This window comes from Geotrypetes seraphini, chromosome 9 (genome assembly GCF_902459505.1).
Source record: "Geotrypetes seraphini chromosome 9, aGeoSer1.1, whole genome shotgun sequence".
NCBI classification, from domain to species: Eukaryota; Metazoa; Chordata; class Amphibia; order Gymnophiona; family Dermophiidae; genus Geotrypetes; species Geotrypetes seraphini.
In genome coordinates, this window is record NC_047092.1 from 161047170 (window position 1) to 161069322 (window position 22153).

General features: G+C 43.0%; 1 protein-coding gene across 2 annotated transcripts in view; it reads left to right on the plus strand.

The window, feature by feature from the left end:
• The window catches only part of LOC117366407 (vomeronasal type-2 receptor 1-like), a 53612-nt gene extending 33440 nt beyond the window's left edge, over nucleotides 1-20172 (plus strand). Inside the window, exons 4-6 of one of the 2 annotated variants that reach the window (XM_033957750.1) lie at nucleotides 811-1032; nucleotides 14414-14537; nucleotides 18509-20172. In XM_033957750.1, the coding sequence (XP_033813641.1) occupies nucleotides 811-1032; nucleotides 14414-14537; nucleotides 18509-19506 (1344 nt within the window). In that variant the 3' untranslated portion in view covers nucleotides 19507-20172. The remainder of the gene's footprint in view (nucleotides 1-810; nucleotides 1033-14413; nucleotides 14538-18508) is intronic. The other variant, XM_033957751.1, reaches the window with a different exon arrangement.
• Nucleotides 20173-22153: the final 1981 nt, after the last annotated feature.

A 22153-nucleotide genomic window follows, 5' to 3' on the forward strand; every position in this document is an offset into this window, starting at 1 on the left:
TCTGTGTGCATTACCCATATACAATATATGTCTCATTTAAAGAAAAAAAGAACCCACTTCACCAAAGACGGCCCTCCCCGATGTCCCCTCGATGAACGACACTAGGACCTGACTCCCCCACCATGCCAGTAATAATCAGTAGGAGTGATGCCCACTCCCTCCTGCCATGCCGACTCCCCCCTTGTGCGAGAAAAAATTGGCAGGAGGGATGCTCACTCCTTCCTGCCATCGAATGCTCCCCCAAACCCCACCCCACCCCACTTCTCAATTTTAGAAAAGCAATAAAAACATACCTCGTCGCCTAAACCCCTATCCTTGACCAATAGACTACAAAGAAATATATATTGATACCAGAACCAGTATGTGTCACATAAGGATAACTTGTATCATACACTGTAACTTTATGTTTGTCAAATTAGGATATAACTTGTACTGAAAACCTTGCAGCGTAAGTTTAACTTTGGCAAATTGTAACCAGTAAACTGTATATTATGCATATTAATATTAGACCCTAGTATGTATCAAGTTAGGATAAAAACATGAATCGTAAACTTGTACAGAAATTATGTATTTTAAACCTGTAACCCATTCTGAGCTCTTGGGGGACAACGGGATAGAAACAGAATTAAATAAAATAAGATAATACCTTTTTTTTTTAATTGGCCTAACTCAATGCATTTTATGATGAGCTTTCAAAGGTAACCCTTCTTCAGATCAAAACAATACTTGGAGCTTGTCATTTTGGAATTTGAAATTATATTCAGGATCCAAATCTACATGATATAATTTTTGTTTTGTGTTAATTTTTAGTTAATGTATTACCTGAAGCATGTTAAGTTTAAAACTTTTGCGGATGAATATATGACTTTTGATGAGCACGGAGATGTGGCTGGATATTATGATATATTAAACTGGCAGGTTTATGATGGAAAAATCAATTTTGTGAAGATCGGACAATATAATGGCTCAATTGGTTCATATGATTTGGTAATAAAAAATGAAACCATATTTTGGAACACGGATACAGGAAAGGTTAGTGAAATTTTCTTTATACATTTTTAATTTAGATTTAGATTTAACTTATGCCTTCTCAGCTGAGTTACTTTCAATATTTACCTTGGCTTTGGAGGACTTACTAGTTTGAATATAAGGCAATGCAGAGTTATGTGACTTGCCCGCCCTCAGAAAGAAGTGTCAGTGGGATCTGAACCTTGGCTTCTAACCAGTGGGTTATTCCTCCACTCTTGGTAGTTCCAGGCATTCAGCTCTAGTCATTCTGCAGAAGAGAAGTTTAGTCTTCTGTCTTCCAAAGCTAGGCTTCTAAATCCTCTTGGCCTGCTAAGAACAAGATAAACAGTTGTAGTTACAAGACTTTTATAGATACAACTTAGCATTTCAAGCAGGTAAACTGCAATCTTGGTTGGGTAAATGTATTTACCAGGCCACATCTTATTGTTCTTTTTCGGAAACTAGTTAAAATTACCCTTTTTGATAAATTCATTACTTAATAATAATAATTTTATTCTTATATACTGCCATACCGAAAAAGTTATAGGCGGCTCACAACAAGGTAAGCTAATACATGGAATACAGATAAAATACAAATTAGAATAATGGACTTGGAAACAGATAAAGACAGAAAGCATTTACAATATAATGCAGAAAATACCAGCATGGCAGGGAAAGAAGTAATACATAGAACAGATAAAATACATCAAGTTGACTATAAGGATCTTGATTGAAAAAATGAAGCAGAATGCATTAAGACTGTGTTTTTCAACCTTTTTACACCTGTGGATCGGCAGATATAAAATAATTATTTTGTGGACCAGCAAACTACTAGGACTAAAATTTAAAAATCCCGTTTCCGCCCCATCTCTGCGAGCTCGGTCACCTCAGTAACTATAGAAAAATAGACAAATATAGTGCAAAATATAGACAGCAGATATAAATTCTCAAAACTGACACATTTTGATCACTAAATTGAAAATAAAATAATTTTTCCTACCTTTGCTGTCTGGTGATTGATTTCATGAGTCTCTGGTTGCGTTTCCTTCTGTCTGTCTTTCATTTCTTTCTTTCTGCACTCAGGCCCAAGAATTGTCCCTTTCTATTCCCTCCCTCTTTCCTTCCTATGTCCTTAGTGTCCCCGGTGCCTCCTTCCCATGTCCTTAGTACCCCCAGTGCCTCCTTCCCATGTCCTTAGTGCCCCTTCCTGTCTTTAGTGCCCCCAGTGCATCCTTCCCATGTCTTTAGTGCCCCCAGTGCCTCCTTCCCATGTCCTTAGTGCCCCTTCCTTTCTTTAGTGCCCCCAGTGCTTCCTTCCTATGTCTTTAGTGCCCCCAGTGCCTCCTTCCTATGTCCTTAGTGCCCCTTCCTGTCTTTAGTGCCCCCAGTGCATCCTTCCCATGTCTTTAGTGCCACCAGTGCCTCCTTCCCATGTCCTTAGTGCCACTTCCTGTCTTTAGTGCCCCCAGAGCTTCCTTCCTATGTCTTTAGTGCCCCCAGTGCCTCCTTCCCATGTCCTTAGTGCCTCTTCCTGTCTTTAGTGCCCCAGTGCATCCTTCCCTTGTCTTTAGTGCCCCCAGTGCCTCCTTCCACAGTCAGCGATTGGCTGGTCCAGAACATCCTCTCCGACGTCAGAATTCACATCGGAAAGAAGACTTCCTGTCGGCTTTAGCAGCAGCAGCAGGGCGGTAAGAGCAGGGGATTGGGGGAAAGGAAGGAGGGAGGTTTTTTTTTTGTGCAACAGGTAGGGACAGGAAATGATCGCCTGTCCCGTTGTCCCCGAGCACAGCTTCGGGACCGGCAGAAATTTCCTGCGGACCGGCACCGGTCTGTGGACCGGCGGTTGAAGAACAGTGCATTAAGATACCAGCCTATCAAAGAGTTGAGTCTTTAACAATTTTCTAAAATCAAGATAGGAAGAGACCTCTAACATAATTTTTCCAAGCCATACATTCAATTTTGCGGCTTGAAATGAGAGGGTTCTCTCAAGGAACTTCTTATAACGACAGGATTTTATGGAGGGATATGAAAACAAGTGCACTCTACGTATGGTCTTTTTGGCGTGACTCAAAGAAAAATGAGACACAAGATAACCTGGTAACAAACCTGAAACTGATTTATAACAAATACAAGAAAATTTGAACAGAATTATCGACTCTATCGGCAACCAATGGAGTTAAGATAATTCTTGTTTAGAACTAACTGATTGGATTTATTGACTGTATATATTCAGCTGGTTGTCCAGCGGCTTCTTAATGTGAACCGCCTAGAACTTTTGGTAATGACGGTATAAAAGAATAAAGATAAAGTAAACCCAGCATCCTAAATCTGACAAAGGCTAGTCCTGGTCGCAAGTGCAATAAAACCTTGGTTTGCAAGCATAATTTGTTCCAGAAACATGCTCGTAATCCAAAGCACTCGTATATCAAATCAAATTTCCCCATAAGAAATAATGGAAACTCAGATGATTCGTTCCACAACCCATAGACTTTACTAGAAAATACTGTACTGTAGTACGTACTTGTATTGCAAGACCTCGCAGCATCAGAGAGGGAAGAGCCATCGGCTCAGTTTTGACGCGCGTATACAGTACATACTTGAATTGCAAGACCTTGCAGCGTCTTCGGCTCAGTTGTGATGATGCGCCGCGCGTATACGTGCTCATATTGTATGGCATTGCTCGTTTATCAAGTTAAAATTTAATAAAATATTTTGCTCATCTTGCAAAACACTCGCACACCACGTTACTCGCAATTGAAGGTTTTACTGCACCTGGAAGATCTCAAAAAGTTGATCCATTTTCCATAGTTCATTTCCAGGCATGAACAATGGCTTTCCAGAGTTTATGCTTTCTTCTCAATCTGCTGATCGTTAGTTTCTTGTTTTGTGTTGACAATTTGAAAACTTGTTCCCCATTTAATCATTCCACCCTAGTCATAATTCTATAAACGTCTCTCATATTCCCTGTCACTTTTTCTCCAAGCTGCAATCCCCTGTCCTGAACCTTCCTTCCAGCGGTGTAGCAAGGGTGAGTGGCACCCAGGACTGGGGGCACCCCTTCCCTGCCCTCTTCTCGGCTCCCCCACCCTCATCCGCTCCATCCCAAGTCTATCTTAATAACGACTTATGGACTTTTCTTTTAGGAAATTATCCAAATCTTTTTTAAACCCTGCTAGGCTGACTGTTTTTCATCACATTCTCTGGCAACGAATTCCAGAGTTTAATTACACATTGAGTGAAGAAATATTTTCTCTGGTTGGTTTTAAATCTACTACTTCATTGCTTATCCCCTAGTTCTAGTATTTTTGGAAAGAGTGACAAGCAATTCACATCTACCTGTCCCACTCCAGTCAGCAATTTATCATATCATGTCTATCATATCTCCCCTTATCTCCAAGCTGAAGAGTCTCATCTCCAAGCTGAAGAGTCCTAGCCACTTTAGCCTTTCCTCATAGGGAAGTCATCCTATCCCCTTTATCATCCCCTTTCTCTGTACCTTTTCTAATTCTGCTATATCTTTTTAAAAATGTGGTGACCAGAACTACGCACTCCATTCAAGGTGCTGCCATACAATGGATCAATACAAAGGGTTCATAGACAACGGCGCGAAAGACAAAGGCGCGCCCGGACAATTGAGCACAGCGCGGAGGCGCGTGCCGCTCAAAATTACTGTTTTTAGGGGCTCCGACGGGGGGTTTTGTTGGGAAACCCCCCCCACTTTACTTAATAGACCGCGCCGGTGTTATGGGGGGTTTGGGGGGTTGTAACCCTCCACATTTTACTGTAAACTTAACTTTTTCCCTAAAAACAGGGAAAAAGTGAGGTTTTCAGTAAAATGGGGGGGTTACAACCCCCCAAACCCCCCACAACGCGGCACGATGTCTATTAAGTAAAGTGGGGGGGTTCCCCAACAAAAACCCCCGTCGGAGCCCCTAAAAACAGTAATTTTGAGCAGCGTGCACCTCCGCGCTGCGCTCAATTGTCCGGGCGCGCCTTTGTCCCGGCGCGCTTTTGACCTGACACCAATACAAAGATATTCTAACATTCTCATCTTTATTGTCCATTTCTTTCTTGATAATTCATAAGAACATAAGAATATCCTTACTGGGTCAGACCAATGGTCCATCAAGCCCAGCAGCCTGTTCTCACAGTGGCCAATCCAAGTCACTAGTACCTGGCCAAAACCCAAGGAATAGCAATATCCCATGCTACCAATCCAGGGCAAGCAGTGGCTTCCCCCATGTCTTTCTCAATAACAGACTATGGACTTTTCCTCCAGGAACTTGTCCAAACCTTTCTTAAAACCAGCCGCCCTATCTGCTCTTACCACAACCTCTGGCAATGCGTTCCAGCGATTAACTATTCTCTGGCAGAAAAAAAATTTCCTCCTATTGGTTTTAAAAGTATTTCCCTGTAACTTCAGCAAGTGTCCCCTATTCTTTGTAATTTTTGACGGAGTGAAAAATCGATCCACTTGGTCTGACCCGGTAAGGCTATTCTTATGTTCTTATCACATAGCTATAGTTCAGGTTCCTTTTTCCCACATGCATCACTTTACACTTACCTCACATTAATAATCATCTGCCATTTTCACGCCCAGTCTCCCAGGCTTGCAAGGTTCTCTTGCAATTTTTTCACAATCCTCTTGCAATTTAACAACTTTGAATAACTGTGTCATGATGGACTTTTTGCTACAGATGTACTTGAGATGTTTTTAATATTATTTCTGACCTCTACAGCAGTGGTCTCAAACTCAAACCCTTTGCAGGGCCACATTTTGGATTTGTAGGTACTTGGAGGGCCTCAGAAAAAAATAGTTAATGTCTTATTAAAGAGTTTGAGACCACTGAGTTAAGGGGAATGGTTAATCTGCTGGCTGGGTTGGAGGGCAGAGGGGAGAACAGGTCAATCAAGCCATTGTGACATCACTGATGAGGTTGGCTCTTATTGGTGGAATGAGGCATTATGACATCACAAGCTCAGCTCTGCTTCCCAAAGACAAACAGGATGTCATGGTTGCAGTTAAGCCAGTGATCTCAAACTCAAACCCTTTACAGGGCCACATTTTGGATTTGTAGGTACTTGGAGGTCCGCAGAAAATATAGTTAATGTCTTATTAAAGAAATGACATCTGTGCATGAGATAAGTACCTACAAATCCAAAATGTGGATTATCTGAAATCTGAAATTATCAGAAGCAATTAAGTAAATATTTATAAACTATAGTTTATAAATCTTTCCTTAATTGCGTCTGATCATTTCAGCTATACACAGCTGAAAGCAGCGCAACATGCAGAAAGAAAAAAACTGTCAAAGTATCAACTTGAAGAGAATATTTTGGACCAACTATTTCGAGGCCCTCGGTATTATAAAGAATGATTCTTTATGGAAAACTTGCGCCTTAAATGTCCAGTTGTCGCGTCCACAGCCACCTTCAGCTCTCACCTCCTCCAGCACTGGACATACGCACGAGCTGCACTGCCTCCAGTGGTTACCTTACATTCTGGAACGTTGCCCACCTCACTGCTGTAAGCTCACGCAAGCGCTTTCCTGCATCTGTACGTGATTGTGAGGTGGAGTGGAGAGGACAATCGCGTACAGACGCAGGAAAGCGCTTGCATGAGGTTACAGCAGTGAGGCGGGCAATGTTCCAGGACACGACCGCCAGACACTTAGGCCCTGATTCTGTATAGGACGCCCAGGAGAGGTGTCCTATACAGAATCGGTCCTACACTAAACCCCGATTCTGTAACCGGCGTCCATGGTACAGACGCCGGATAGAGGATCGGGTTAAATTAGACACAGTCGCTACACTTATCGCTGCAAGGGATCTCTCCCTGCTGCAATAAGTATAGCGGCCGCGGCCGCCTGTCCCATCGCCAGCAGGAGGATGCCCAACTCCTCCTGTCGGAACCCCGAACCCCCCCTCCTCCCCAAACTGGTAATCGCTGACAGGAGGATGTCCAACTCCTCCTATCTGAATCCCAAACCCCGGACCCCCCTCCCCCCCAAACTAGTAATCGCCGACAGGAGGATGCCCAACTCCTCCTGTCGGAACCCCAAACCCCCCCTCCCCCCCACCCCCCAAACTGGTAATTGCCGGCAGGAGGATGCCCAACTCCTCCTGACGGAACCCCCCGGAATCCCCCAACTCGTAATCGCTGGCAGGAGGATGCCCAACTCTTCCTACCGGATAGCCCGACGAACCCCCCCCCCAACTAATCTCCCTCCCCCAACTAATCTTTAAATGTTGGTCGGCTGGACGGGTCTTGCTGCCGTCTAGCCGACAGGCCCGCCTCGAGGAAATGAGACGGGCTCGCCCCTTCCTGGCCCATCCCCGCTAATCTAAGGCCTGATTGGCCCAGGCTCTAGAAGCCTGGACCAATCAGGCCTTAGGCATAGCGGGTCCGCCCATCCCCACTAATCCTAAGGCCTGATTGGCCCAGGTGCCTAGGCTTGAGGGCCTCCCTAGGCTTGAGGCCTAGGCTTGAGGGCATCTTGAGGGCCTCCCTAGGCTCCCGGAGGCACCTTTAATATAGGCGGCCTGCCTGGGGAGCATTTTTTTAAAAAACGTGCATCCCAATTGGCTGATTAGAAAGCTGTAGGACGCCTACAGCTGCCTAAAATCGGGACGCACTTTGTAGAATCAGGGCCTTAAGGTACAAGTTTTCCATATCGAATCATTCTTTATAATACCGTGGGCCTCAAAATAGTACCTGGCAGGCCACATGCGGCCCCTGGGCCGCGGGTTTGAGACCATTGCTCTAAAGCAAGCTCCTTTTCAACATCTCTCTTATCCTGCCCTATTAATTTCTAATTTCTACCTTATGAATGCTCGTGCACATCTCTGTTTTATTCATTAGGGTCTGATTTCACTTTCTGAAAGAAACTCTTTTTTTGAGTTGTTTTGGCTTTCACCACTTCATCCATCTCACCATTAAACCATGTTGGCCTTCTTTTGACCTTTTTGGATGCACAGTGATGTAGCAAGCCCCTCCCCTGCCCTCTTCTCCACCCCACGCTCCTTCCCAACCCCCCCCTGCCGCACGCGCACCCCCTTCTCCCGTATCTTATTAATTTTCTAGGCATGAGCAACCTCACAAACTTACTGCCCTCATCATGTTGGCTATCTATCTGTTGTATTTTTTTAGCACTAGGGGCAAAGAGTGGGCGTGCTCTACACTAATCTGTTTGCGCAGTTACATTGCCGCGTGCTAACCAAGTAACAATTAGCTAGCACGTGAATCCTTACCACCTAAAAAAAATTGGTGGTAGTAGGGACTCATATACTAACTATGCCCTAAAGGGAAACTTAACTCATGGCCATTAATACCGAAGATAGAAAAAATTGGCCATTTTACTCTTACGATATAAATGGCCTTAGTGCACAGGAAAGACCTGTGTAAGGACACACTATGGCCAGTTTTTACCACAGTTTGGTAAAAAGCCTCTTTGTGTTTTTTATCATTTAGGGGAGAATTCATTAAGGGGGCACTGATTTATTGCATACTAATCATATGGGCTAAGACGCCCATAGGAATATAATGGGCATCTAGTGAGCACCCCTTATGAATTCCCCCCTTAGTATGATAATAACATGCAATGACTTGTGAAATGTTAATATTTTTCATGTCATTTCAAACAAATACACATCCTTAGCAGCTAATCAGGTGAACAAATTTTTGCTCAAAATCCATCCCTGTTAAACAACTTTTCTGTGGGGGGTAAACCTAGCATATAGTCTCTTGCTGTGCAATGCACTTCATCTCTCCTCATCTTTTACATAATCAAAACTCATTGCATAGAAGCCATAGGCAGCGGAACACTTTTTTGTTGGAGGGAAGGGGGCAAAAGCTCCACCCTAGACCTTGCCCAAGCTCCGCCTCAGACCCCACCCCCATAATAATAGCACTAATTGTAATATAATTTCTTCCATTCATTCTTTATATACACATAATATAATCTTATGAATCTTTCCCTCCTTCCAATCCCTCTACAGTATAGCTATTCTTATGTCCTTATCTTTTTAAATTAACCTTTATAAAATGTATTTCCATGCATTATTTTACTGAAAGAGGCTAAAGTGTTAATTTGATTTTTTTTGTGTGTGTGTGTACTGGGCAATGGAAGAGAAATTACTGTCCCTAGATTTTGAGGCATTTCTCTCCCTTGTCCCTTCAGAAATCCTTCCCATTACATAAATGCACTCATTATAGCAGTCCAGCGCTAAGCTGAGGATCTGAGATGTTTTCCACTTAATAGCTCTTTGAGTCTCTGGTCTCTCATGTGCCCTTAATTGGTATTTGGCACCATTGTAAACCATTATAAACCTTGCTGATCTGGAAGGTTTTGCTCAGATCATCTTACAGACCTACAAGTGCATTCACTCTGCAGCTCCTCAGCATCTCTCCTCTCTTATCTGTCCCTACACTCTGCCCTGAGAACTTCTTTCATCAGGTACCGGGTAAGTTTCTCTTGTCGGTATCCTTCTTCTCTACTGCCAACTCTGTCCTTCTACTTGTTGTAGGTTTCTGGGTCTCACTACAACAAATACCTTGCTGCTCTGTATGCCTGGAACAACCTGCCGGACTCAGTACGCCAAGCTTCCTCTCTGGCGGTATTCAAATCCAGGCTGAAAGCCCACTTTTTTGAAGCTACGTTTAAGCCCTAACTTGTAAAGCTACATTTAAGCCCTAACTTGTAAAGCTACGTTTAAGCCCTAACTTGTAAAGCTACGTTTAAGCCCTAACTTGTAAAGCTACGTTTAAGCCCAACTTGTAAAGCTACGTTTAAGCCCAACTTGATCTGAAGCAACACAGAAGCTCCTTCCAACAAGAGAGTGATGTGGGGACAAAGATTCATCTCTGTCCCCTCATTGTCCATATAGTGAAGTACATTTTTCTTCCCTGTTCCCTCACTATCCATGCATTTTTCATCCCTGTCCCCTTACCATCCCTACAGTCTTAATTTTCTTCCCCACATCTCCTTGTTCAAAGCAGAGAGATGATTTTATACAATTTTATGGGCCTAAGGTTTTTCAAATAAACATTTTAAGCCTGACCCTCATCAAATACAAAGCAAGGGGTCACAAATTAGAAACAAAAATAAGTAGACAAAAATTGAGCTGGGAACCCCAAAAAGTTAAACTCAGCAAGTAACACTGGGGAAAAACAGAAATGCATTTCCTTTTCTGTTGAACACAATACAAAGACATCTGCTATACAGATTTCCCAAAGGTAATGAATTGTATTTCAGTCAATAAATTCAAAATAAAATGCATTTTTAACCTTTGTTGTCTGGAGATTTATTTTTCCATCAAGTCAATTCCAGTTTATCTTTTTTCTGCTTTCCTGTCTTCTGCATTTCATCCTCTGTCTCTTCCACCCCTATGTATATGTCTCCCTCTCTCTCTCTCTCTCACTGTTCACCATCTCTATCTATCTCTCATTCCCTCCCTTGTTGCAAAGGGAGTGGGAAAAGAGAGAGAGAGGTGGGATCAAGGGCATATCTTTCCCACCCCATCTACTGCCAATTTCAACATTTCTCCCTCTCTCATCTTCTGGCTCCTGTACATCTTTTACCTCTTCCCACCAGCCCCATGTATCTCTTCCTCTCTTCCCTCTATCACATGTCCAACATTCCTGCCTCTTGCATCCCTTTCCATCTGTCCTACCCTTCCCTCTCCTCCACAACATCCAATTTTTCTCCCTCCCTTCTCTCCACCACTATCATGCCCATCAATTCTCCCTCTTTCTTCCTTTCCCCATGTGAACCATCTTTCTTTCCCTCCCACTACATGCACCTATGTCCAACCATTCTCCCTTTCTCTTCCCTCCCTCACTGGCTGCATCTCTTTTACACTCCCTTCCCACTATGCCACCCATGCAGCATCTTTCTTTTCCTCTTTACCCAACCCCCCACCTGTGCAGCATCTGTCCTTCACTGCCTTCCCAACCCTCCAGCCCATGAATATTTGTTCTTTCCTGCCTTCCCAGCTCCTCAGCCGATGCAGCATCTGCCCTTCCCTGCCTTCCCAACCTCTCTTCCCATGCATCTGTCTTTCCCTGACTTTCTAACCCCCCAGTTCATGCATCTGTTCTTCCCTGCCTTCCCAAACCCAACCCAACCCCCCCCCCCCCCCAGCAGGATCCTGTGGCACAACCTTTCTCTCCAGCTCCCAATTCTCCAACCTGCAACTTCCCTGGCCGCTGTAATTTGAAATCTTTGGCTGTCCGCAATAGCAATGAAGTGAGCCCGCTACTGTTGGCCTGCACCAAACGCCTTCATTCTGCAACAACTTCCTGTTCCTACATAAGTGGGATGCTGCAGAATGAAGGCTTCTAGGGCAGGACAATGACAGCAGGCTCACCTCGTTGCTGCCGCTGGCTGACTGAAGATTTAAAATTACAGAGGCCAAGGAAGAAGTAGGTGGGGGAGTCAGGAGAGCCATAACCTACTCTTCTGACCTCTAACTGCAAATTTTGCGAGGTCCATGGCCCCTGTGCTCTCCCTCCCATTCCAATGCCGATGATACAAGTCATAATTCCAATCCACAATAATGTGGATTTAATAGGTGAGATTTTACATAGAATGCGGAGATTAGAATTGAAGTCAAAAGCTTCACTCCATTAATAAAACTCCAACCGATACAGCTGGTCAGCAAATTGATTTCACAAACGAAAGAAAAAGCCTCTGATAATGGGAGAGGTGAACCCACACTCTACCACCCAAACATCACGTGCTGAAAAATCTTTCGTTAGTGTGAAAACCGCTGTGTTCATTAGTAGAGGAGAAAACATGCTGAACAGCTCTTCTCCAAGTTACATAAATACCCACTTTAACCTTTATTGCAATAACAGGACATCATGCAGAATTCAACTGTTCACCTTCCCTCCGCCAAAACACTGTCCTCTCAAAAGATTCCTCGATAGAACTTTCGCCTTCCAAGCAGCCAAGTCGAACCCATGGCTAGCCCAGATGATACTTGAGGCCCCCACTTACCTTGCCTTCAGAAAACTACTAAAAACTTACCTATTCAGCAAACACAACCCTTAATATTCCGTTCACCCCACATAACACTTACCCCACCCCTGCCCCCTTCCTCCTTCACCAGACCCTCCCTTCCACACTCTCTACTTCCCTTATCTAGTTCGACCAAACCTGCAATTTCTGTTACACTGATGTAAATCTTCCCCTCATTGCAGACAGTTGTAAATCGCTGTAATTTCACTGCTGACTACTGTAAATCGTTGTAATTTATCGTAAATCTGCTTGTTGCTGTAAATCTGCTTCTAATTTTGTTGTAAATCTGCTTGTCAATGCAGATCATTTGCTAATTAATGTAAACCGCCTAGAACACACTGGGTATGGCGGTATATAAGAATAAAGAATAATAATAATAATAATAATAATAATAATAATAATTTGGTCCATTAAATTGAGTATATTTTACTCTGAGGCCCTGAAGCAGTGGCTTAGTGCCACGAAACGATCGTCGGCCAGTGGACTTTATTTATGGGACTATCACTTGGTTTTTTTTTCACTTCGTTTTCATACTAACGAAAGTTTTTTTTTCTGCCTGTGATGTTTGGGTGGTAGAGTGTAGGTTCACCCCTCCCGTTATTTGAGGCTTTTTCTTTCATTTGTGAAATCAATTTGGTGCACAGCTGTGTTGGCTGGAGTTTTATTAACGGAGTGAAGTTTTTTTAAAAAAAATTTTGATTGCTTATCCCTCCATTCCCTGTTTGGATTTTTTGAGATCAGAATTGATACAGCCAGATTAGGTTGTGCTCATTTTTTATTTATTTATTTACTACGATATTTTGGAAAAGGTCCTGAAAGTGAACTGCCAGAAACCTTTTTCTAGAACTGACTGATGTTTCTCCCTGATTAAACTCCATCTTCTTCCCACTGTCTTTCAGTCATCGCAGCAACAGATCCAAGCTAGGGTTACCATATGGCTCCAGAAAAAAGAGAAACTACAAAAAGGCAGAAATAGTCAAGGTTCAGAGAGTGGTTGCTCAGAGTAAAAAACCCTGCACACCTAATAAATCTCAACTGAAAGAAGATAGAATATAGAGTATAGGGTGCCCTCAGTGTGAGGAAACAGTGACGGGAGACAAGGCTCCAACGCTTAACGACACCAGGTGAAGGTAATATACCCACACCCGCACACCATCATCGGGCACCCAGAGGTGTGCAATAAATCAAAAGTGCTAAATAACAACTTAGTAAATAACAAAGTCAATTAAAGTGTGTGTAAGATAATAAACCGCTGAGCAACCACTCACTGAACCCCCCAGCCAACTCCCCAACAAAAATAAAAATAAATATAAACAGCGCGGACTTAGCTGAAGGATAGAAACATCCCTGGGGCTCAAAAAACCTCACAGGATACCAGCCTGGTTTCGGGACCAAACCCTTCTTCAGGAACCCATGATCACACAGTGGGAGTCCGAGTCAGCTGGAGGGTGGGCGGAGAAAAAAGAGGACGATTGAGACATCCGGGTTTTACTTCCATTGCTTTCAATAGAAGTAAAACCCAGCTGTCTCATTCTGTCCTCCTTTTTCTGGACCAATAATATCAGGGAGCCATATGGTAACCCTAAATTCCAAGCAGAGGGCCAGCCTGTGCACATGAATATGGGCTTTGTGGTTGCAGATGATTTTTTTTTTTCTTTCTTTTTTTGCAGCATTTCTTTAAAGCCTTTCTGAAACAGAACATTATTTGTTTTACTTCATGCCTTTAATCCAGTTTCATATTTGGCTCCTAGGTTTGGCAGCATCTTTAAAAAAGAATCACAAGCACTGCTCTTGCAAAATTCTACAAAACGAAGTAATAATAATAATAATAACAGTTTATATACCGCAGGACCATGAAGTTCTATGCAGTTTACAATGATTAGAAATGTTACAGATTAAATGGCATAAACAAAGTACAGACTTAGTTATTGATAGTTCTAGCGATCGTTTGTTGAGGACTAAGATTGTATAGGTTGGTTTCCTAAGTATTTCAGGAACAGATGTGTTTTTAGGCGTTTCCTGAATTCCTCATAGGTAGTAGGCACGAGCAATTGTTCAAGGTCTTTACCACATAATGCTGCTTGATGTGCGAGAAGATGTTGGTGATGACTTTTAAATTTACAACCTCTGACCGGTGGAGAGACAAAGTTCGGATGTGAGCTTCGCTTGTGTCTGTTGGTTGTGAAAGAGAAAAGGTCTGTTATGTATTTAGGGGCTAGGCCATAAAGTACCTTGAAGCAGAAACAACCAAACTTGAAGTAGATACTGCAGGCATGATACTTTCCCCAAAACTGGTCTGTTTATTTCCAATTTCATGGTCTTACCCAGAAGTATAAGTGAATTCTTGATGTCTAACCATCTCTCTTGATTCATGCATTTCCTAGACGCCGGTTTCTGTGTGCAGTATAAGCTGTGTTCCTGGCTTTAGGAAGGGCATCCGACAAGGGGAACCGGTGTGCTGCTTTGACTGTATCCAATGTGCAGAAGGAGAGATAACTAACGACACTGGTATTGCTACTTAATAAGAACATACTGTATAAACATTTGGTTAATTTTATAAAGGATTTTTTTTTTTTTTCATATAAATCCTATTTGAAGTCTATGAAAGGCCTCTTATAAAATAATCCCATGAGTTCTGGTGATTAGGATGTACAACTGCAAATTTAGAATGCGTTTTGGATGTCTGTGTTTTTTGATTATGAGCCTGTTAGTGGGCATTGAGTGCCATGGCGCCCATAGATGTAAAATTGGGCACCCAGCATTTCATGTGCACTAATTTTGTTTGTACTTGCAAAGCTTTAGTAAAAGGGCCCCTATGTGTTTTTATAAAATAAGCTTCAAATAGGTGCCTATGTGGTCTTCAGGAGAGGCAAGATATTACAAAAGCACAACAGAACAAAAAAAAGAATCAATCCATACGCCAGCAATGAAAGCTTAATAATAAATACAAAAAATGCAGTATGTAAATAGATGAAAACAAAAACTGTGGATACAGATGTTCTGGAGATAATTTATTAAACACTGACATATAAAACCATGAAAATTCAATTAAAAAAGTACTTTGATAAAAAATACTGTGATAAAAATCCAACCAGACCCTACACGGTCCGTGTTTTGGCGAACACGCCTTCCTCAGGGGTCCAAAGGTTTGCAATCTCACATATAAAGAATTGGACTGAAAACAGTCTATTGTCTTTAAACATGTGAGCAAAGAACACCGTAGACAAGCTGAAGAAGCAAAAAAATGTACTTATGAACTCTGCTATCAATTGGCCAGACCACACTCCAACCTATGCCTCCTTGTAAAGTGCATAACCTCTAACCCCCCTCCCCCTTTCTCAAGCCGACTGCTGAGCAGTGTGAGTTAAATTCTGAGCCAACCATTCTACCCATTCTATTCCTACCGTATTTACCTGAAAATTAGACCTACCACGAAAATAAGCCCTAGCATCATTACCTCCCCTCTGCCAGGGTCTTCTCTGAAACGTCAGCTTAGATAACCCTAGTGCAAAGAGTCCTGCGTGGTATAGTTCCAACATTGCACACATAGATGTGTTGGCACGTAACAAGTCTAAGTTCTGCGATAGCCACACACACATGATTGTGCTGACACATAGCAAGAAGTGGGAAATGTCCTATACAGACTGGTGGACTCAAATGTATGGTGGGAATGTCCTTTAATGCATCCAACAACAACTCAGTGACTCGACATGTACATGTTTCGGCCAGAATGGCCTGCCTCAGGAGTCTTAAAAGTCTCGTAGTTGATATGAATAAATTGGTCCACAAAGGAACATTCGCTCAGATCACAATTGCAGAATCATAGATGGCTAAATAAATGAAGCCTCATTAAATCTCTGAAATGATACTGAAGCCGAAGTAAATTCCATCCGCGTCCTTGAACGGAATTTACTTCAGCTCCAGTATCATTTCAGAGATTTAGGGATCCTTTCACAAAGCCGCGTTAGCGGTTTAACGCGTGTAATAGCGTGCGCCAAACTGCCAGCCACGCTAGACGCTAATGCTAGCATTGTTCTAGCTGTGTAGTGCGGGTTTAACGTGCGCTAAAACCGCTAACACGGCTTCGTAAAAGGAGCTCTTCGTGAGGCTTCATTTATTTAGCCATCTATGATTCTGCAATTATGATCTGAGCGAATGTTCCTTTGTGGACCAATTTATTCATATCAACTATGAGACTTTTAAGACTCCTGAGGCAGGCCATTCTGGCCGAAACATGTACATGTCGAGTCACTGAGTTGTTGTTGGATGAATTAAAGGACATTTCCACTTCTTGTCTTGCGATCTTGAGTTTGTGGATTTGACTCCCCTGTTTTATACTACATTGGGCTGACACATAGACATTTATATACAGTGGTGCCTCGCATAACGGACGCCTCGCACAGCGAACGCTGCGCACAACGAACTTCAGGTCTTGCTTCCCACAACGAACTTCGTTTCACACAACGAAGTCGCCCGAGCTGCATCGCTTAACTGCCCTCTCTCCGCCTGGCTCCCTGTGCAGTGGCGCTACATATTTTAAACCCCCCTGCCGCCGCTGCTGCATATTTTTAAGCCTCTGCCGCCACCGCATATTTTTAAACCTCCCCCCGCCGCCACATATTTTTTAAAAAAAGCCACCACTGCTGCAACTTTAATCTCACCCGCTCACTCGTAACTGGTGGTCTAGCAAATTTCCCAGCCAGAAGCGCAGAGATCAAGAGCAAGCCTTCTGTGCTACTGCCTGGGCCTGTGCTGATCTCTGAATGGCTGCAGTCAGCTCTCGCGGGACTCACAAGAACTAACTGCAGCCATTCGGAGATCGGCATGGGCCCACACAGGCGTGCAGAGGAATTGCTCCTGATCTCTGCGCTTCTGGCCTGTACGCCACTGGCTGGGAAAGATGGGAGGAATTAAAAAAGGTACCGAGGGGGGATGATTAAAAAGGTACTGGGGAGTATGTGGGGGGGTGATTATAATACACAGCAAGGATCAACAAAACCCGTCTCCCCTCCCCTTCACATATATCCCCTCTATATCATGCTAACAGAATACCACAGTCACACATAGCAGGAATAGGGTTAGGGTAGTGCAACTAGGGCAACTGTCCCCCCTGGTCAAAGAGAGCCGTAAGCCTCTGCCTGGACTTTGCAGTCCCCAGTTGTGTCTAACACCAGCTCTAACAAGATAAATTTATCTTTTTTTATGTCATCTTAGCATATTTTATGCTACAGAACGAATTATTTTTTTTAACATGTATTGTTATGGGAAAACGCGTTTCACATAACGAACTTTTCGCATAACAAACTTGCTCCTGGAACGAATTAAGTTCGTAGTGTGAGGCACCACTGTACTGTGTTTTCTCTGCTGATACTATTCACGTTCCTATTTATTTATTAATAATTTGGATTTTGCTCACATCTTTTCAGTAGTAACTTTAAGTGAATTACATCTGTAAAATGGACACTCCCATTGCACGTTCTTGCATGCACTTTAGAAGAAGCTCTGCGCAGACAGATCCTATTCTAAAGCACTTCCAAAACTGTTCACATTATGACCTGGAAGTTTCAGTTTCTACATTCTGTCTAACATGGGCTCCACATGCGTAAACATTTGGCAGTCACTTTAATATAGAGAGATGTTAGTTATAACACTGTGATACTCAAAATAATCTAATATCTTCTATAGTCACAGCTCAAAGTGAAATAATATTGTATTTAATTTGAATTGTGAAAACCTCAGACCCTGAACCCGTGACTAGTGATAACACCAAACTGGGGTTCATTGGGGGACCATCATCGTTTTTACTGTCCCCTTTGCCATCCGAAAGACAATATATATATAGCTGAAAAATAAAATAAAATAAAGCTTTAAAACAAAAACTTATCTGTATCGGATGGTATAGTCTTTTTAATGATCCTCAGCGGTGAATAAATTAACTCGTGCTTATGGTGAACTAAAAACGACCACTCATTACTCCTCCATAATATGTCCTTGTCCCCCCGACTCGAGTCATTAAAGAGACTATACCATCCGATACAGATAAGTTTTTGTTTTAAAGCTTTATTTTATTTTATTTTTCAGTTATATACATATTGTCAGTGAAAACGATGATGGTCCCCCAATGAACCCCAGTTTGGTGTTATCACTAGTCACGGGTTCAGGGTCTGAGGTTTTCACAATTCAAATTAAATACAACATTATTTCACTTTGAGCTGTGACTATAGAAGATATTAAACATTTGGCAGGACATTAAAATACTTAGCCCAAAGTTATGCATTGGTTGGCACCCAAATGTTGAATAAGAAAGGATTTATGTAGTTAACTCCAAAATTAACCACACAAATCCTTCTTCAGTTTGGCTGTGCTCCCAGATGCTTACAGTAAAATTGTTGAAATCTGACAGAGGCCTGCAAAAATTGAGAAGCCTTATTTGCTTTTCCTGCTAAACATTCAGATTCTGATTGCTGTTTGTCCAACAGATGCAAGAGAATGCTTTGCGTGCAAAGGAGATTTTTGGTCAAATGCCCACCGAAATGAGTGTGTGCTGAAGGAGATAGAATTTCTTGCCTACGATGAAGCACTGGGGATGACCTTGATCGCGTTGTCAGTTTTCGGAGTCCTTGTTGTCATTGCTGTTACCGTCGTCTACATTCTGCACAGAGACACGCCACTTGTGATGGCAAACGACCGAGAGTTAAGCTTTGTCATTCAATTCTCACTGGTCATTACTTTGCTAACGTCCATACTCTTCGTGGGCAAGCCAGAAGAATGGTCTTGCATGGCACGCCAGACTACTCTCAGCCTTGGGTTTTCTCTTTGTCTCTCCTGCGTATTTGGAAAAACAATTGTATTGATGCTGATAGCACGAGCAGCCAAATCTAAATCTCCAGAAAAAACGGGTGAAATAATAATAAGACCTATACATCAAAAATGTATTGCGCTCATCGGTTTAACTCTTGAAATTGGCATTTGCATTGCTTACCTAATATTGATACCTCCAAGTGTCTACAAAAATATGGAATCTCAAAATGTAAAGATAATATTTGAATGCAATGAAGGTTCAATTGAATTTTTGTGCTCTATGTTCGGATTTGATATTTTCCTAGCTCTGTTAGCCTTCCTTGCTGCATTTTTGGCACGTAAGTTACCAGATAACTTTAATGAAGCCAAGTTTGTCACTTTTGGGATGCTGGTGTTCTTTATAGTCTGGATATCATTTGTTCCCGCTTACTTAAGTACCAGAGGAAAATTCAAAGTGGCCGTTGAAATATTTGCTATTTTGGCATCAAGCTTCGGGCTGCTCGGTTGCATTTTTGCCCCCAAATGTTATATCATTTTGTTGAAGCCAGAGAGAAACACAGAAGAAATAGTAGGTGGTAGAGCCAGAATGAATGATAAGAGTGCTCCGCCGACCTCTGCCTCTATCACTAGTGAGTTTAATAGTGGCACTGTTTCTACGGTTGTGCTCGATGAGTGAAATGATTTCTGTAGTAGAACACGTCAGAATCAATGGTTTTAGTCTGATTCCTCTCACTTCCATATAATCACTTTAACATTTATTTTTGCTTGTTTGCATCTTCAGCGTGTGTTTAAACTTTTTTTAAAAAATTTCTTTATGTAATTTTAAAGAGAGGAGTCCGAGAGCCAGACAGAGAAAGGGAGACTTAGGGCTCCTTTTACGAAGGTGCGCTTTGGATTTTACCGCAAGCACCAGATTAGCACGCGCAATAGTGCGCGCTAGCCAAAAAATCTACCGCCTGCTCAAAAGGAGGTGGTAGTGGCTAGCGCGTGTGGCAGTTTAGCGTGTGCTATTCCACACATTAAGGCCCTGGCGCGCCCTTGTAAAAGGAGCCCTTAGTTCAAATCAAGGTACAGTAAATAAAATGAAACAGTATCTTTGTACCTATAATGTACATTTTAGAGAGAGAGAGAGAGAGAAACAATTCAAATTTAAGTATAATATAAAAGGTACTTTTTAAAAAATAATATGAATGTTTATGAATTGTTGTCTTTCTTTTAAAAACAAAGAACAAATATATATTTACATATTGTACTAAAATATAAATATGTTAATCTCAGTTTATGATATGGGTTTTCTATTCTAAGTCTGCGCAGAAAAAAATCATTTGTGAACACGTCAAGTTATGGCTTTCTAAATTTAAACAACGAGCCATCAAATTGGGATTTGTATGTTGCCGTTTTGTAATTTTACAACCACATTCAAAGTGGTTTACATATAGGCACGCCAATCGTTTTCCCTGTCTATCCCGGTGGGCTCACAATCTATCTAATGAACCTGGGGCAGTGGAGGACTAAGTGACTTGCCCAAGGTCACAAGGAGCAGCTCAGGTTTGAACCTACAACCTCAGGCTGTAACTGTAACCACTACTCCACACGCTCAACTGCTCTAACGGGGGAGTGTGTGGCACAGTGGTTAAAGCTACAGCCTCTGCACCCTGGGGTTGTGGGTTCAAACCCCATGCTGCTTCTTGTGACCTAGGGCAAGTCACTTAATCCCCTCGTTGCCCCAGGGACATTAGAGCCCACCAGGACATACAGGGAAAAATGCTTGAGCACCTGAATAAATTCATGTAAACCATTCTGAGCTCTCTTGAGAGAACAGTATAGAAAATTAAAAAAATAAAAGTATGCTGTTTACAGAAAGTGTTCTCTTATGCACAGCGCTTCCTTCCTATGTCATGCAATCTAATATTTGCAAGACATAGGAAGACATCCAGGATTTTATCTGTTTTTGCGAACCTGCACCACAGAATCCTTTTACTAAACCATGTTAAGCAAGTAATGCATGGTTTACCGCACAGTAATGGCTAGCACACAACCACGTTAAGGGGCTTTGCAGTATTTTGTGCAGTTAACATGCGGCAAAGCATGCATTAACCCCCCTCTTCTATTAAACTGCGCTAGCAGATTTTAGTGCTGAATGGCCCGCGCTGCTCCCGACGCTCACAGGAAGTCTATGAGCATCGGGAGCAGCGCAGCCATTCAGCGCGGCTCCCCACGCTAGAAAACTGCAAGCGCAGTTTAATAGAAGAGGCCCTGAATGCTTTTTTTGTGCTAAGGGTGTGTCATGAGTAGACGGTGGGCATAGATGGTGTTTTATGGTTAATCTGCTGCAAATCATCCATGCAAATCATCGCTTTTGCAGGTAGCACAGGAGTGCCGGACCATTTACCACCTCCTAAATAGGAGGTACTAACTCCCAAATTCTATATATGGCGCCTAAAAAAAATCAGCGCTGACCAGAACAGTGTTTAGCATGATTCCTTAAAAGGCAGTCACAATAAATATAATCATGCTCAGCGCTAACACATGTGACTAACATTCGGCGCAGGGTCGGCCCAGTAGGCACGTGCCTCGGCCCCAAAATACTAGGGGGGCTCACCGGCATGAAGGGAAGGCAAACAGGGCAGCTGCCCTGGGCCCCTCTCTCCGGGCATCTCTTCCCCCTCCCCTCACCTTCGCGGACGCTTTCTAAAACCAAAGTTCTCTCTCTCAGACGGGCCCCAACGGGGAAGCCATTCTCACAAGTTGCGCACATGCGGCTGCCGCAAAGCTTCTCCTCTGACGCGATCCAGGAGACACCAGAAGTCGTGACAGAGGAAAAGCTTTGGGGGAGCCGTGCGGGGCAAGGTGGGGTGTGGCAGGGGGGCCTAGTGGACTTGTGTGCCTAGGGGCCTTCAACAAATTAATCCTGATCCAATTAGGCACACCCATTTAGGCCAATGAAAACCAGGCCTAAACACCTGCACCTCCTGTAAGTTGTGCGTGGATCAGGCATATTCCATAACAATGCACCTAACTTTTAAGAATGTCATCTGTGCTCCTGCCCTGGCCCCCTTTTTGAGATTCACACACTAGAATGTATGTGCCCACTTTATAGAATGTGCTTAGAAAGTAGTGCACACAGTGGTGTAGTGAGGATAAGAGAATCGCCTCCCCCCTCCCCCCGTGCCCTCTTCTCTGCCACCCGCTACACTTGCGCCCTCCCTTCCCCCATTCCTCTTGAAATCTTTGCCAGCGCGAGCAGCTTCTCCAGCCTGCTGCTCGCACCGGCGTTGGCTTTCCCTCTGATGCCACTTCCTGGCCCCATGACTCGGAAGTGG